We start from the raw sequence: 14,797 nt of genomic DNA on the forward strand, positions 1-14,797 counted from the left end.
GATGTAAGAGAATGCAGCTACATTTAGATACAATGGTGGAAAGAAATAAAAATAAGCAACAAAAACATGTAGCTTAACATGGAAAACAGCCAGCACTGATTTTGCATGTCCTTCTAGATGTTCTCCACCATTCACATCATTTGAAAAATAAAGTAAGAAAAAAAAAATACAGAAATAACTTTTAAACTGACCTTTTATTGCAGAAGTTGTAATTTCTCACCATCAAAACACCACAGCCACTGAACTTAGTGAATTACAACTGGACAGGACTTTTGCCTTAAGCGGAATGCATCTGTTGGACTGATGCAGCGTGATGCACAGGTGGGTGGCAGAACAGATTCTTCCTCGTCTGCTTGGGTTGCTATGAAAACAACCTGTAGATCTCAACAAACAGTCATGGCTTCTGTTCTGGGATTTCCAAAACCTGGAATGCCTCCCTTCAAATTTTATTTCGCTCGCCATCCCTGAGGCAACATGCAAAGGCCTAAAAATGCTATTATCCAATCTCATAAGCCAAAAAATCTAGTCAGTTGATCTGGACTCTGAAATTAAGCAAAATCGCCACGATCTGTTTGGCAGATGTTGTTGAGGATAATTCAATGTTCAGTTCTTTTCACTTGAATCATGTTTGTACTCCAGCCACAGATGGTCACGATTGTATCACATCAAAGAGAGAGATCACAAGCTGGAGCCTCCCACCTCTGCTATAACACTTTCACAGTTTTTGTGAGACAATCTAGTAGTTGATAATAGCTGTACTTCAGGTCATATTCCATGTCATACCAATAATTCACTGAGGAGACAAGAAAACAGAAAAATATTTCTAAGGCTAGAATGTAATGATTTACAAATGTGTTCACAGGTTAGTTTACACAGTTCAGACAGTACAGGCTTTTCCTTATTAGTGACTGAACTTTGAAATGAGAAAATCTCTGACTACAGCCAAAAATAATGTAAGCAAACATTAGAGTTCTTTAATAGTGCTGCCAATGCAACTCTGTCTTAAGCCAAACCAACTCCTCTTCAGGCTCTATACTGGGAATTCCTTGGAGCAGAAGCTGGCAAAATGTTTAGGAGCAGAAAATGTGTGCTTCTATTTAGACCAAAAATACCAAATACACTGCCAAGTTTAATATCTGGATAGGAACCTCTCTTCCTCTGAGCATGTAATGGATGGCAAATTCACCACTACTTCACAATGGTTATCAATTAGACAGTGCTTTAATTCTGCTTTTCATTTTAATTTTGGTGTACATCTCCTAGAAAAAACAAGCAAAGCAGTATAATATTGCAGTAATGGTTCTTGGAGGAGGATATGCTCTAGCTTCAGACATTCACTGGACCAGACAGACCCACAGAACATTGATTTTTCACATGTATACAGGTTGTACTGCAGTTAATAGACTAGAGGCCAAATAAACTCAACAACTCTTCAGCATTTCTGCTAGATACAGAAAAAGAGACTGGCCAGGGGCTTGCAACTGGAAACAATTCTACTTTTTCTAAAAAATCTTTAAGGATTGATGCAGCAGTACTGGGAAACAAGAATCAGAAATACTGCTTTACTGCTAGCTTGTCTTTTCATCACAGTATGGCAAATACTGAAAAAAAAAGGGCTTGCAATATTTGCAGTGTTACACAAACACTAATGTTACGTTGTTCAACATAACACGTATTTACTCTTCCTGGGCAGACAGGATTATCCCAGGTAAAGTATAGCAAAAAACTCTTCCTCAAACCTTGCAAAACTTACAGGATCTAATAATAATACTTCATACCAAATAAGCACAAAATAAGCAACCTGCACCAAATAAGCAACACTTGAAATTCTGGAAGTGTCTTTGAGAAGGAAAAAAATAAAAGATATATAGAGAGATGATGATAAATCCCATGAATAAAGAGATAGCAAGACTTCTGATAAGCGCAGGGGAACAGTAACACAAGCATAGGCTTAACAGCAAGGTAGAAGACTGGGTCAGAGCAGATTTCAGCTCATGTGACAACAGAGTATCTTCCATGTTGTGCCTATATCCATGCCTAACACTCACACACTTTCTGGTTTCCTTTCCTTCCCCCAGACCCTTCCTTGCTGATGTGATAGCAGCACGCACAACATGCAGTTTCTGTGGGAAAGGTATGTAGATGATCAATCTGCAGTTAGCAGGCCAGGCAGACAAACTGCTTAGCTCCACGTTATAAACAGAAACTGGATTATGATCCCTGAATTAGCTATCCTTCTCCAGACTTGACAACTAGAAAGACTTTTTCTTCTGCTACATCCCTAGCACCTGTCAATAATGCTATGAATTATAAGCAAAAGAGACTGCAAGGAGGTAGCCCCCATGGCATCTGCCAAGATTGCTATTTCCTCCTGAGGGGAGCCAGATGATCTTAAAAGGACTTTTGGTCCCCGTTATGCTTTGCTGTAGCTGTTTTGCTCTAGCTGCACACCCACCACAGTTCAAAAACATATCTGGAAATCCTGTGGATTTTACCTGCTATACAGCCATGTGATTGCTGAACATGATGGAACCAGAGAGAAGGCAGGTACAACATCTCACCAGCTTTCACTGTACACTGCAAAGGTTTTGCCTGAGCATACTCTGGATACTGTTCCAGATTTGGGTTCAATGGGTCCAGGGAGATCCAGGGCACCTAAAAGCAAAAGAATATGTATATGGTACTGACCCTGCAACAAAAATTCCCACAAGCTTTCAGAAAAACAACTAATAACCAAACTTACAAGGTTACAAAACATGTATTTTGCCCAGCAAAACACATCCAGCTACACAGCTTTCCACATTCAACTGGGAATAGGTTAAGGATGCAAAAATTTGCCTGCTTCAGTGAAGCATTTCTTATTAGGGAAAAGCTGCTAAATGTCTGCCATGAAATTTCAGTCTCATGGCATACTTTCAAAACAGCTCCAGCCCCTTAAGCCACTTGTTCCTCCTACACTCAAGTACTTGAGTATTTTATCTGTACCACTCTTTTTAGAAATTCCTTTGTTCTTCTAAGCTCTCTGGTCTAAATTTATTCCCAACAGCTAAAGCCCCCCTTCTGCTGGGAAATCCCTCTTGCCTGTATTCACTTCTTCTGTGCCCTACAGAGTTAGAAACCTCAGCACTCCACCTTACTGTGCTACAGGAACACTCCCATGAGGTTCCATGAGCACCACCCTGGAAACGGAGAAAAAGCCCCAGCTTAAGTTCAGCTGTAGCATTAGTCACGCTTGCAGACGCAAAAGAAGAGAGGTGAGATACAAAACTCTACTGAGTTTTTGTAAAGTGTCTCCAGATCTATACATTTTAACCAAATAAATATTGCTACTCCTAAGAAAACACGATTTATTCATTAAGACAGATCGGTTTTATTGCACTGGGTAGTACTGCTGTAGAGCAAAATCTAGCCCTGAGTAGAGTACCAAGAGAAAGTGAATGCAGAGGAGTCTATTTCAGTCTTAATGAAATCAATTCCTTGATTGTTGATTCATTTAAAAGTCATTTAGTAGATCTATTTAAGCTTGGTGAAAGGAAAACAGTTTATGATATCAATGATTTCAAATGTGTAGTAAAATTCTTTTCTGGATGCTAAGTATCCTTTGTGAATAGTAAAATACAAGTGAAATGCCTGGATATTCTCTTTCCAGCAATGAAGGATTTTTAAATATCAATCAATATGCTCAGTTTGAGGGCTCAGCAGTGCCCAAAACTATCTTTACTATACTGATTGTGTTCTTTATATACTGTTTACCTTATCTGCATTCTTCTCATCTACAATTTCAAATGAGCCATCTTCTGATACCTGATACGTCGCTGGCTGATAGAGCTCTGGAAGCACAGAAATAATTAAATGACACAACTCAGAGTCATGCTCAGAGAAACTAATGGCGGAGTATGTCACACTTTCACCAAGTGTAAGAAAAATTAAGACAAAACCATTTTCAACTTACTGTCCTCACTGTTCTTCCCTCTGTCCATTTCAATTTTTATCCAGTTTCTTATTTTTTTTTAAGTCAGTCTGAATACTGAACTGCCTTCCTGTTTGGAATTCCAACTTCCTTTCTTCACAGGAATTATTCTCCTCAAAACCGATTTTACTCCTTTGCCTGTTCTGTTCCACTAACTGTCTTGTTTCCCTTTCTGAAGTCACAAATGCATCCCTGACTTACACATCGTTCTATATTCTGGTGTTTCTTCTTAGGTCAGTCTAGCAAGACAGCACTCACAAGAGTTATTAGTGACTTGTGGTCAGCTTCTAATTTTATCCGACAGGGCTCATCAACTGCTTCAGATACTCCTGGTTGCTTTTCTTTCCTTGCTTCAGCCCATGTCGTTTTCTAAGCCCTCCTGTGAGAGAGTTTCTCTCCATTAACCTGATGCTTAAAAAGATGGAGTAGTCTTTTAACCACACACTATTAAATGTAAGCATTATCTCTGTTCTATGCTTTAACAATAACTTGTTTTACAAAGTGTGGCTCATATGACATATACGTATTTCATACATTCACATAGATATGACACCATCTCTCCTATGCAGAAAGGCTGAGACAGATGAGATTGTTCAGCCTGGAGTAGACAAGGCTCTGAGGAAACCTTATTGTGGCATTTCAATACATAAAGGGGTTTATAAGACAAAGAAGGTCTTTTTAACAAGGCCTGTGGTGACAGGACAAGGGGCAGCAGTTTCAAACTGAGAGAGGGTAGATTCAGATTGGATATCAGGAAAAATTTTTCTACAATGAGGGCTGTGAGACAATGGAACACGTTGCCCAGAGAAGCTGTGGATGTCCCATCATTGAAAGTGTTCAAGGTCAGGTTGGATGGGGCTTTGAGCGACCTGACCTAGTGAATGGCGGGCGGGTTGGACTAGATGATCTTAAAGATCCCTTCCAACCCAAACCATTCTATGATTGTACGATTTCGAAGTTGTAAATAAAATAAAATCAGTATAAATAGAATATTGTAGCAGCACATATATCTAGGCAAAATTGTAATAGTGTCATATAGCACTCTGTGTTCACTTAATCTGAAGGTTTGAAAATCAAGGAATGGGAAAATAAAATCTTATTTTATGAGGCATAAAGTTAGGCTCTCCATCTTCTAGATGACACTGCAACATAACAAACTATTACTGTGCACACAGGAAAGCACCATAAAGAAACAGAAAATGGGCAATGTGAAGTAATGCTGCCGTAAGAATCTCTTTCATCATTTCTCCAGTGTTCAGGGATTTAGTTAGTAACTTGAATATTACATTAAATTACAACTTATTTTTCAGGTCCCTGGCTTTTTTCCTAAAGAATGTGCAAGCAGAATCCAAACCTGTTAAACATCACAGACGACAAGCTACAATACTGACAAGATACTTAAATAATTTAAACATTCTAAAGCTGAAGAGACCACCATGAGTATCAATGAACCTATTACTTTACAGGACTGGAAAACCTGACCTCAGAATAATGTCTGTATTACAAACTACCTGCAGCACGGAATAGAAGAGATTTCTGTTCACACTGGAAAGTATAACGCTGCCAAAACATCAAAATGTTCTCTCTGCTTCCTTTTTCATATTTTTCAATATTTTAATCTCTCCTCCTTCCAACCTCCAGACACACCACATAGAAAATTATGTACCATATGGGATGAAGGGACGGTCACTCGGCGGATGCAGTAGAAAATGTTTCTCTCCAGATATTACACAGTACAAGTTCTCATAATGATCTTTATGCACTAGGATTGAGGGGGGAAAAAAAAAAAAAAAAAAGACATGTGGAGAGAGAGAGAAAATCAGTGTTATTTCCTTTTCTACATCAGAAACTACAGTAAACTGAAAGTGTCAGCTTATCCTCTTATTATCAGGCTCCTTCCTCCTCTTGCGGCCACTGGGAGTAGAAAGAAACAATACAATTTTGTAGCAAATTTATTCAATGAAGCAAATGGTCAGCACCTTGCCTGGCACAATGTCAGTTAGATGCACCCAGAGATACAGCAGGAAGAGGCTGCAGAAGTGCAGGACACAGAATGCAAGAAAGCATGTTAAAGTAGAACTGTCCTGTCAGAAAAAACACACAGTCCTACTGAGCCACTAAACCAAAACAAGCCCACTTAAACCTCTGCTGAAAGCACACGAAAGATTTACAGTGTCATACAATACGTACAAGATGTCACAGCAGCAGATTCTCCAAGCCAGAAATTCACAGCATCAGGCTTCTTCCCTGTATGGTCAGAGAACAGAGAAATGTTGTCAACAACAACAACCAAAAAATTGAAGTGTCATGTTTAAAAATATTTCAAATAACTTTCTGCCTGTTTCTGCCAAATTCTGTCCTTCAACTTCCTTCATAACTATGACAGGTTTAATTGCAAATAGCACTCTGTGAGCAACAGCAACCTCCTTTTACACTGGAAGCCACTGTAGTGCCCATCAGACTTTACGACACAGTATTATCCATCCCCAAATTGATGGTTACAACCCTTTGTTTCCATATTTCAAATCCCTAAGATTTAGCTCACAAATAAACTGCAGCACATCTATGTACAGTTGCAAAAAGAAGGTGAGATCACAGTAAATCATTTTCTGTAAAACAGAAACCAACTGAAACAGAGCAGCATTTAACTAAAAACAAGTATTTTCTCCAAAGGGAGTGGGGGCTGTGTGCTGTTTTGCTGGTTTTGGTAGCAACAGCATGAATGCAAGTGGAAACAGGACTCTAAATCAGAAAAAAAAAGGCACTGTATGGAAAGAAGTGCTATCTGGTGCTATCATCCCATTGCTTCAGTTGTGTGGTCCCTATACACAACTGAGATACCGATTCCGGAGTAACCCAAACCCAAAATGGATTAGTCTATTATTAAGTATTTTACTACTGCTGCTTTTTCAGGGGATGAAACCAAACTGAGCTGTGGCATCCAGAAACAGAATAAACATTCACCAGGTACTTAGCATGACTGTTTCAAAGCTCCATACAAAACATTTACTGAATACAGGAGATGTAGGTGGTTTACCTAGTGCCTCACTCATCCATGGTATGTCAGGCTCCACATCACAGACAAGTTCAGGGAACTCCTCAGTGAGGTTTGAACACTGCTTCTGCACATAGAATACGTTTGGAGAGGTCACTTTCTTCTCCACAATGTCCAAAAAGTCCATGAAAGGCATTTGGCGCTCCTCTGGCATGACAAAACGGTCCTGAAACACCGCATCTGCATAACCATTTGGTGTTACTGCCACACTCACTACCTTGGGACCCACTACCTCCCTGCAAAATAAATCAAAGGTTTATAGCCAGACCTGCAATTGGCCCACGTATTGGACACTGGTTACTTTAAAAAGAACATGTTTCATGGCCAGCAGAAATAAGAAGCCTGGCTTTCCACAGATAGGTATCTCTAGACTAGATTTTCTACTGTCTGGTAAGGACTCTGGCACTCTGCTCCAATTGCTCCCTGCGGTCAAAGCAACCATAGTATCTTTCACCTCTCTAAATTCTCTTGTGTCAAACAGGTGAGTTCACAAAGAAGGTTCCTTTTCCTCCATGTAGCCAGAGGGCCCTCTTCAGCCACTTCCTTCATGAATCATGGCAGAGCTTGATATTCCTGGGACCACTCAACCCAGCCAAATCTAGGTGGCCATATGTTCAAGAGCAATCGAGGAGGAAGAAAGGGCAGGCAGAGACTGACAGACACACACATTGTGAGGCTAACAGTCCTCATTTCTGTGAGAAATTTAATTTTAAACCCATAGATTTTAGGTCCAGCCAGAAATTCCCTCTCAAAAAAAGAACTTAAAAAAAAAAAATCATTGTTAAAATGCTCATTGTTTGTTTTTTTTTTTTTTTTAAAAAAAAAAAACCGAGGTGTACTCAGTCACAAACAAGTCACACTGTTCTTACAGCACTACAGCCCCCACACCAACTGGGAGGCTACAGGGTGGAACGCTGGCCACAGCACGGCCATCAGACTGGGTTTCGATAGCCTGAGTACGTTGGCTCCAGTCAAAACACCCATCCTCCGTACTGCATTGAAACTGGGCAGGATAGTCTGTTTGCAGGAAGAAATTTACACAAGTTTGGCAAGACTGAACACCTTTGTACAGAAGCATGGAAGAATCTGAGCTAATCTTACAGATAAAAACAAAGATTAACAAAGGGCTTTTTACAGAGGTCAACCAAAATTGACCACCAGTCCTGCTCCAAAGCTGGCTCATACCTGAGGTACGTCGAGGTCCATTTCTTCAGAGCCGGCCAGTGACTGATGGCATTCTTTATTATACACGGTTTGTTCGGACTCACCCATTCTCGATAAAACTCCAGTGGGGACGGAGGCCTATCAAGATAGGGTATCGACTCCATCCACGCCAGCTCTGTCCAGGCAAACGAGAAACAGTTTCACTCAGCATCCCGAGAGAAGCGCTCTCTGGTAGCATGCTACTGGGCTTCAAATCCCACACCACAGGTGCTCAACTGAGAGCAAGCGGCTCTCAAGCGGCCCCAGCTCCAGAAATCGCTCTGTTAAAACCCCGAGGCTGCTAGGGAGGGTTTCAGTGCCAGACGGCACCTCAGGCCCTCGCCCTGCTGCTCTTCAGCTGTCAGCCGCAGCTCACCCCACATGCAGCCACGCCGAGGGCCAGAGGAGAGCGGGAATGAGGGACACACGTTACAGGAGGTGCAGCTCTGACACAGAGGTGATTCCACAGGAAGATATTTGGAAGCTGGAACAGTGCTTCGTTTGGCTATTTTATACATAGGAACATATCCTAAAAGGTCCATTTTCTCGAGTTTTGTTTTCTTCTTGCAGCAGCCTTTCTCCTGCTTTCACCTTGGAAACATTTGGTGGAAACAGAGCAGGAGCGTGGATGCTACCGTTCAACCCACGCAGGCGCCATTTGCGGCTGCCGCGGCCCAGCCGAGGCGGCCGACGACCGAGTTTGTCTTCCCACAGGGCGGGCAGGGCCTTGCGGGGGCCCCGGAGCGGCGGCGGGGCCCGGCCCCGGCCTCGGCGCCCACCGCTCGCGCACGGCCCACAGGCGGGGCCACTCCCGCCGCCTCCCACCCCCTTCCCGCCAGGCTGCCCCCCCGAACCCCGCTCCCCGCCTTCCCTCTGCCGGCTCGGCCGCGCCTCCGGCCCAGCGCTCACCGCGGGCCTCCCGCGGGAAGGCGGCCAGGCAGCCCCTAACGGCCCGCAGCGCCGCGCCCTCCGCCATGCCCGCGCCGCCTCCCCGCACGGCCTCAGCCCGGCCCCGGAGGCGGAGGCGCCGCCCGCCTCCTCCCGCCTCCTCCCGCCTCCCCCCTTTCTGCCCGTCCCAGGGAAATGAAACGCGGGGCGCTGGTCACGAGTGGGTCGCGGAGCTCAACCGCAGCTCGGTTTTATTGAAACAGTTTAAGACACGGAGTACAAATGAATACAGAGTTAAAAACAGCCCCCGGAGGGAGCCTCACAGTGCAAAAAACCCCAACAAACTATTTTTATTATTTTTCCCCAAATAATTAAAAAAAAAAAAGAAGACATTTTAAAGAATTATTTTAACCTAAAGCCAAAAGTATAAAAACACACATTTATAAATAAAGCTGGGAGGATTTCTTTTTGTTTTGCTTTGTAAAGGGATGACGGGAAAGGGCGGTGCTGGAGAACACAGGTACAGAGGCGCCTGCCCGGTGCCCGGGCCGCAGGCCAGGCGTGCGGGGTGGACATGGCTTCTTCCTAACGCTGCTGCCCCACGCACCTCCCCTCCCCTTTACAGCAGCTCACCCACTCGAAGACCGTCCCAGCTGCTGCCCATATGGGACATGCTGGTCTTATCCAGAGAAGGAAGCACCTGCTCACTCAATGGCTGCTCTCTATTATTTTTATGAGGTTTTTGTCATTTCGTATCCTGGATGCTACCCATCCAATGGGGTGGAGTGGGGGGAGACACCGTATACATGCATGAATTAACCAATGGTGTTTAAATACTTTTCATTTTTTTTTCTTATCTATAATTATATACATATTCTTCCTTTTAAAAATATTAAGTTTGTATGTTTCTATTCCTGGAAAGAAAAGTCCCAATTCCTCTGAGTTGCAATGAAGTCTGCAAAATGGGGGACTGGGGAAGGGGCTGCTGTAAGGCCTGCCCCAACCATCGCCTGGGAGGTCCCATGGAAAGGAGAGGACAACCTGAGAGAGGAGGTGGAAGAAACGCAGACTCCCAAACACAGGGCTCCTGGGTGCTACTGAGGGATGGGGAGGAAGGCATCACCCTGCCTGCAGCAGGAAATAAAACAGAAAGAGTTTGCTGCCCTCTCAGGTTGCAGCCCTTCCTACTGCACCAGTTCAGAGGGTCCAAGAACAAACCAACGAGTTCCACAGGCAAAGTAATACTACTTACAAGATGGAAAACAAAAACCCCAACAATTATTCTCATTTTGACCAGAAATGTTGGGTTGGAGGGAACAAAATGTATGTAAAGAGGATAAGCAAGTCCAAATTACTTTGTCAAGCTTTACGTTAAACAAATAACTTGTCTTAATACAGATACCTGGTTGTGCCTATGGTAACACCCACACAAACCAGTAAGGGGGATCACAGCCCAGTAAGACCGATAGACTTAAGTTTATTACCTCTTCCCACAAGCCTCTTCACTTCCCAGGCAGTGACCATTCCGTACTTCTCTGCCTGGCTCAATAGACAGCCTGTGGTGAAACATATTCACAAGGTGCAACAAAATGTAACACATTTACGCTCTGTTTGTTCTGTAAACTAGAACTTTTAGGAATATTTCCTACTGCCAGCAATAGGAAGTTTGGTAAACTAGAACTTTTAGGAATATTTCCTACTGCCAGCAATAGGAAGTTTGCAGGGAAGAATCAGTTGGATCAGTCTCAAATTATAAAGAGCAACACTATCCCCTCACTCCTCTCAGCCACAAACTTATGGCACCAGCAGCTCCTTTACTGGGCCTCTGCTACTCAATTCATAACATCCAAGCCTTGGGCAAATAGCTTATGACTTTGCCTTTTAAGAAAAAAAACATTGCTTAGAGGACAGCAAGCAAAGAAACAAGAGGCCCAATAGGACATATTTAAAAAAAAAAAAAAAACCCTTCCAAAGTCATTCTTCAGTTAGAGATCACCATCTCAGTCCTAAATCTACTTTCCTGAAGCCTTTCTGTACTATGTCTTTCACAAGTATTGGCCAAATGGTGTTCCACAGGCCAAGACCTTCTCTACCTCTACTCTCTTTTCCTGAGTGTTCTAGATATACTATTCTAGTTTATTTTAAACTACACAACCATCCTCCAGCTGATCTACTTGCCCAATACTTCTCTTACTATCATTCTGGTCAGATTTTACCTCTGGTTTCCTGTATGCAGCTGTGACCTCAAGCAAAATCCATTCCAGGAAGCAAAACCCATTCTGATCAGCTTAAAAATCAGATTTGCTTCATGTAACTAATTTCCGAGGAGCTTTGTTTCATATCTCTATGCCAGCTTCACTGCTTGTTGCTCTTTACCTTAATGGGAATTTCATTCTCACCACTGGCTCTTCTGTATCATCTTTGACTCTTTTTGTCACTACCTCAAAGTTTAAATAATAAAATGGAATAAAATTGCACAGGGAAGTAGTATAAAGGACCCTCAAACCATTATCACCAGTACCAAAAGATACCTGGGTTGAAGGGACTGCTATTTTACCTGAGTGTCTTGTGGCCCCAGTACAGCAAGAGATCTCCTGTATACTAGGACATATGTTCACAGTCTGAAAGTGGAGGAACTAATCACCTCAAAAGCAAGCTTGACCCACACTAACTCCATCACAGATCCAACATGGCTGTCATCATACATTCCACTCATGGCATCTCCAGCATACCTTTTCTCTCAAGCAAACTGCCAGAAAATTCCTCTCTGGTTTTCACCTTGCCTTCCTTTTTGGAAAAAAAAAAAAAAAAAAAAAATCTGTCTGTGCAAGAGAAGCTGCCCACGCGACCGAGCACACCAGTTGATTCAGCACAGTGCAATGCTGAGACAGGACTAGGAAATAACACTTTTAAAGTTTCAGTACAAGCCCAGGGAAGGAAAGGTTAGCAAGGACACCTGAAACGTGATTAGATAGATTTAAATACAAGCAGAAGTAGCTGCAAAGCTCTCAAGTGCTCCCATACTGCCAAGTCCTGAAGCACTCGGCGGTGCTGATCAGCCAGCAAACCTGTTAAGGGGAGAGTGAGAACTACAGATTATTCAGCCCTGGAGTTACTTGGAAGAAATAGGTCATTTTACACCACTCTGGCCAGCCAAATAGAAAAAAGGCTGCACTGCAGATCTCCAGTCACAGAAAGATGAGAAATCAACAGACCACATTTCTGAGTGCCACAGGGTTTCAAAGAGATGAGAGACAGAACAGTAAAATGAAAGAAAACTGCTTCAGGCCTGTCACCTGTGGAACCAAGTGATGCAGGCTGGCTGCCTTTGAGTGACTTCCACAGATGCTCTCTCCCCCACTGAAAGCTTTTTGCTTGCATTAGTTTTATGAACTGTGGTTATACTGCTCTGCCTTAAAATAAATACAAGACAGACTGGAGATGGAGGAAGAAATAAAGCATTTTGTTTATCTGTCCCTGTTGCGGAAAGGAGTGGGAGTAAGGGGGAAGGTGCTGAAGAATTTCATTGGTTTGAATTTTTTTTTAGCTTATCATTGACCAAAAAAAACATCACTGGACAGTTTTAAGCCACAACAAATAAAAGTTAGCATGGGCTTTAGAGAAGCTCCACAGGGTGAGAAGAGTATTGCACACACAAATGCAAGAAGGGAAGATTTTCTGTTCCTCAGACAAGAAATTAATGAAAAGCAAAGCGGCTGGGGGCAGGGGAAATTGTGGTAATCACACCCCAAAATATCTTGTTTGAAGATCTTGGGAAATCATTTTCTGTGGGTAGTTAAAATAGCTTTACAAAAGGTAAGAGAATACCAGCTTTCTTGGGATGTAAATATGCTGTTTTCCTGGAAAAGTAAGAAGAAAACATTTTCCTATCACAGTGAAATGAACAAATGACATGGGTGAACAATTGCAACTGAAGATCTCTCAAATCCAGAGTAACACTGTAAGATATGGAAACCAGCTTTTCCATTTCACTTCTCAACAAGTAAGTCATCACCACAGATTTCCCAGTCATAACAACATCAAATTCAATATCCAATTCCTTATCATGAAAGGTGGCTGAAACACTTTCATATTTGTATCTAAATCCCATTTTAAAATGTCTGCAGAAAACTCAGTCTGAAGTATCAATAGACTGTCAATTTCCAGATTAAAAATACCTCCATTGAATTACTTAAGTAATCTCCAAAGCGTGGTCCAAGGGTTGCAGAGCCTTCCCCCAGAGGTGGATGCAGATAAAATACAGTGTGAGAACTGTCTTGAAACAAGAGAAAAGCAGACAGGGTTGTCATGACAACAGCAGGATTACTCCAGGTAACAAAACTAAGGCAGGAAAAGAAGGAACAGCAAGACAAGATTTAAGCAGAAAACAGTTCATTAATTGCACAGACACTCCAGCCTGTCTCCCTGTTGTGGGTTCGTAATACAGAGATTGTTTCTCGCTGGGATATGGCAAAGGGATTGACAGTTTTTGTTAAAGGACAAAGATAATAGCCACAAATGTGACATAGAGTAACAGTCAGAAAAATAAATTAATAAATAAACCCATAAAAAGTCTGCTTCTTGATTCTCATGAAGCCTTGGAGAGGAAGGGATTGGCTTCACTTGGACTTTTGTTTTTAGTCAGCAGTTCAGAATTTCTTGGATAAACTGGATTTTCTTTGTTTCTTTAGATGACAAACATCCTGACTTCCTGGCTATGAAGAAATTCCAAGGCAACTTCTCCAAACTCCTCTTTCAAGACTTTGTCTAGAGACAGGAAGCTGAAGACCACTGGGGAAAAAAATATTAAAATTGTGGCCAGCACATTGCTAACAATTAGACCAAGTCAGTTGTAGGAGCCTGAGGAAATCAATTTATAAAGGTCTCCCCACCAGCCCTAGACCAGTGTGATGATAGCATCAGTCTGAAGCTCTCTCTGTGGTCCTCTTCTTGGGATTATTTCTGTGTATTCACAAACAGCTGAAAGCCACCCCTCTTAGAGCTTTTTGTCCATGCGTCGTTCCACAGCTTGTAGCAACAGCTCTGAGTACTGTTCCAGCAAAGCTAGTGTCTGCTCATCTCCCAGACTCTTGGGACTCGGTAGATTGGCACCACATCCCTCATTCAGTGGGCTAGTGATATCTTGTGGCTTTGTCAGTAACTCCTTAACCTTTGGAAGTTCTTCCTCATCCTTCAGAGAGTCCAATTCTTTCTTCATTGAGGAGAATGTTTCAGTCAGGAGGCCTGCTATTTTATCTCTGTCAGTAGAAGACTCCGTATCATTTAACACCTGAAAATAGGGGGAAAAAGAAGAAAAAGAATGCTTAGGGGTTTAGGTAGAGCACCAAGTAAGCAGCTTCAGCCCTTTAGGGAAGTGAAGCCATGAAGATTTGCAGACCACTCAAGTGTCCTTTTCTTCAACATTTGAGACTGCCAATTTCGTCATATACCAGGGCATGCATCCAATACTGCTAGTCACACAAAATACAGAGGCATTACTCCAACAGGATAGAGATGAGAAGCACATTTTTGGGTAGTGTTTCCCTTATACTAGTGAGTAATTGAGTGCTATGTTTCCCAGCTGCAGCACAGGGCCACAGTCTCTCCTGCCTGCCAGATGCAACTGGTCACAGGAACAGAGGAAGGTCAGAGAGCTAATGCAAGCGCTAAGGCCAGGGCTG

At 42.6% G+C, this 14,797-nt stretch overlaps 2 protein-coding genes across 4 annotated transcripts in view; both read right to left on the bottom strand.

Moving 5' to 3' along the window:
* Positions 1–184: 184 nt before the first annotated feature.
* Positions 185–9,251, bottom strand: JMJD7 (jumonji domain containing 7). Its single transcript, XM_086748241.1, has 8 exons — positions 9,138–9,251; positions 8,211–8,364; positions 7,008–7,261; positions 6,161–6,217; positions 5,637–5,732; positions 3,754–3,830; positions 2,496–2,655; positions 185–793 (listed from the first exon to the last, which is right to left on the bottom strand). Exons 1-8 carry the CDS (start codon positions 9,202–9,204, stop codon positions 705–707), a joined length of 954 nt encoding a protein of 317 aa, XP_086604367.1. The 5' UTR covers positions 9,205–9,251; the 3' UTR covers positions 185–704.
* A 79-nt stretch (positions 9,252–9,330) lies between these two features.
* MAPKBP1 (mitogen-activated protein kinase binding protein 1) overlaps positions 9,331–14,797 on the bottom strand; it is a 106,217-nt gene continuing 100,750 nt past the window's right edge. For all 3 annotated transcript variants that reach the window (XM_086748376.1, XM_086748375.1, XM_086748374.1), the window contains one exon: positions 9,331–14,406. In XM_086748376.1, the coding sequence (XP_086604502.1) occupies positions 14,113–14,406 (294 nt within the window). In that variant the 3' untranslated portion in view covers positions 9,331–14,112. The remainder of the gene's footprint in view (positions 14,407–14,797) is intronic.

Source organism: Chlamydotis macqueenii, chromosome 5 (assembly GCF_036417535.1).
Source record: "Chlamydotis macqueenii isolate bChlMac1 chromosome 5, bChlMac1.mat, whole genome shotgun sequence".
NCBI lineage: Eukaryota > Metazoa > Chordata > Aves > Otidiformes > Otididae > Chlamydotis > Chlamydotis macqueenii.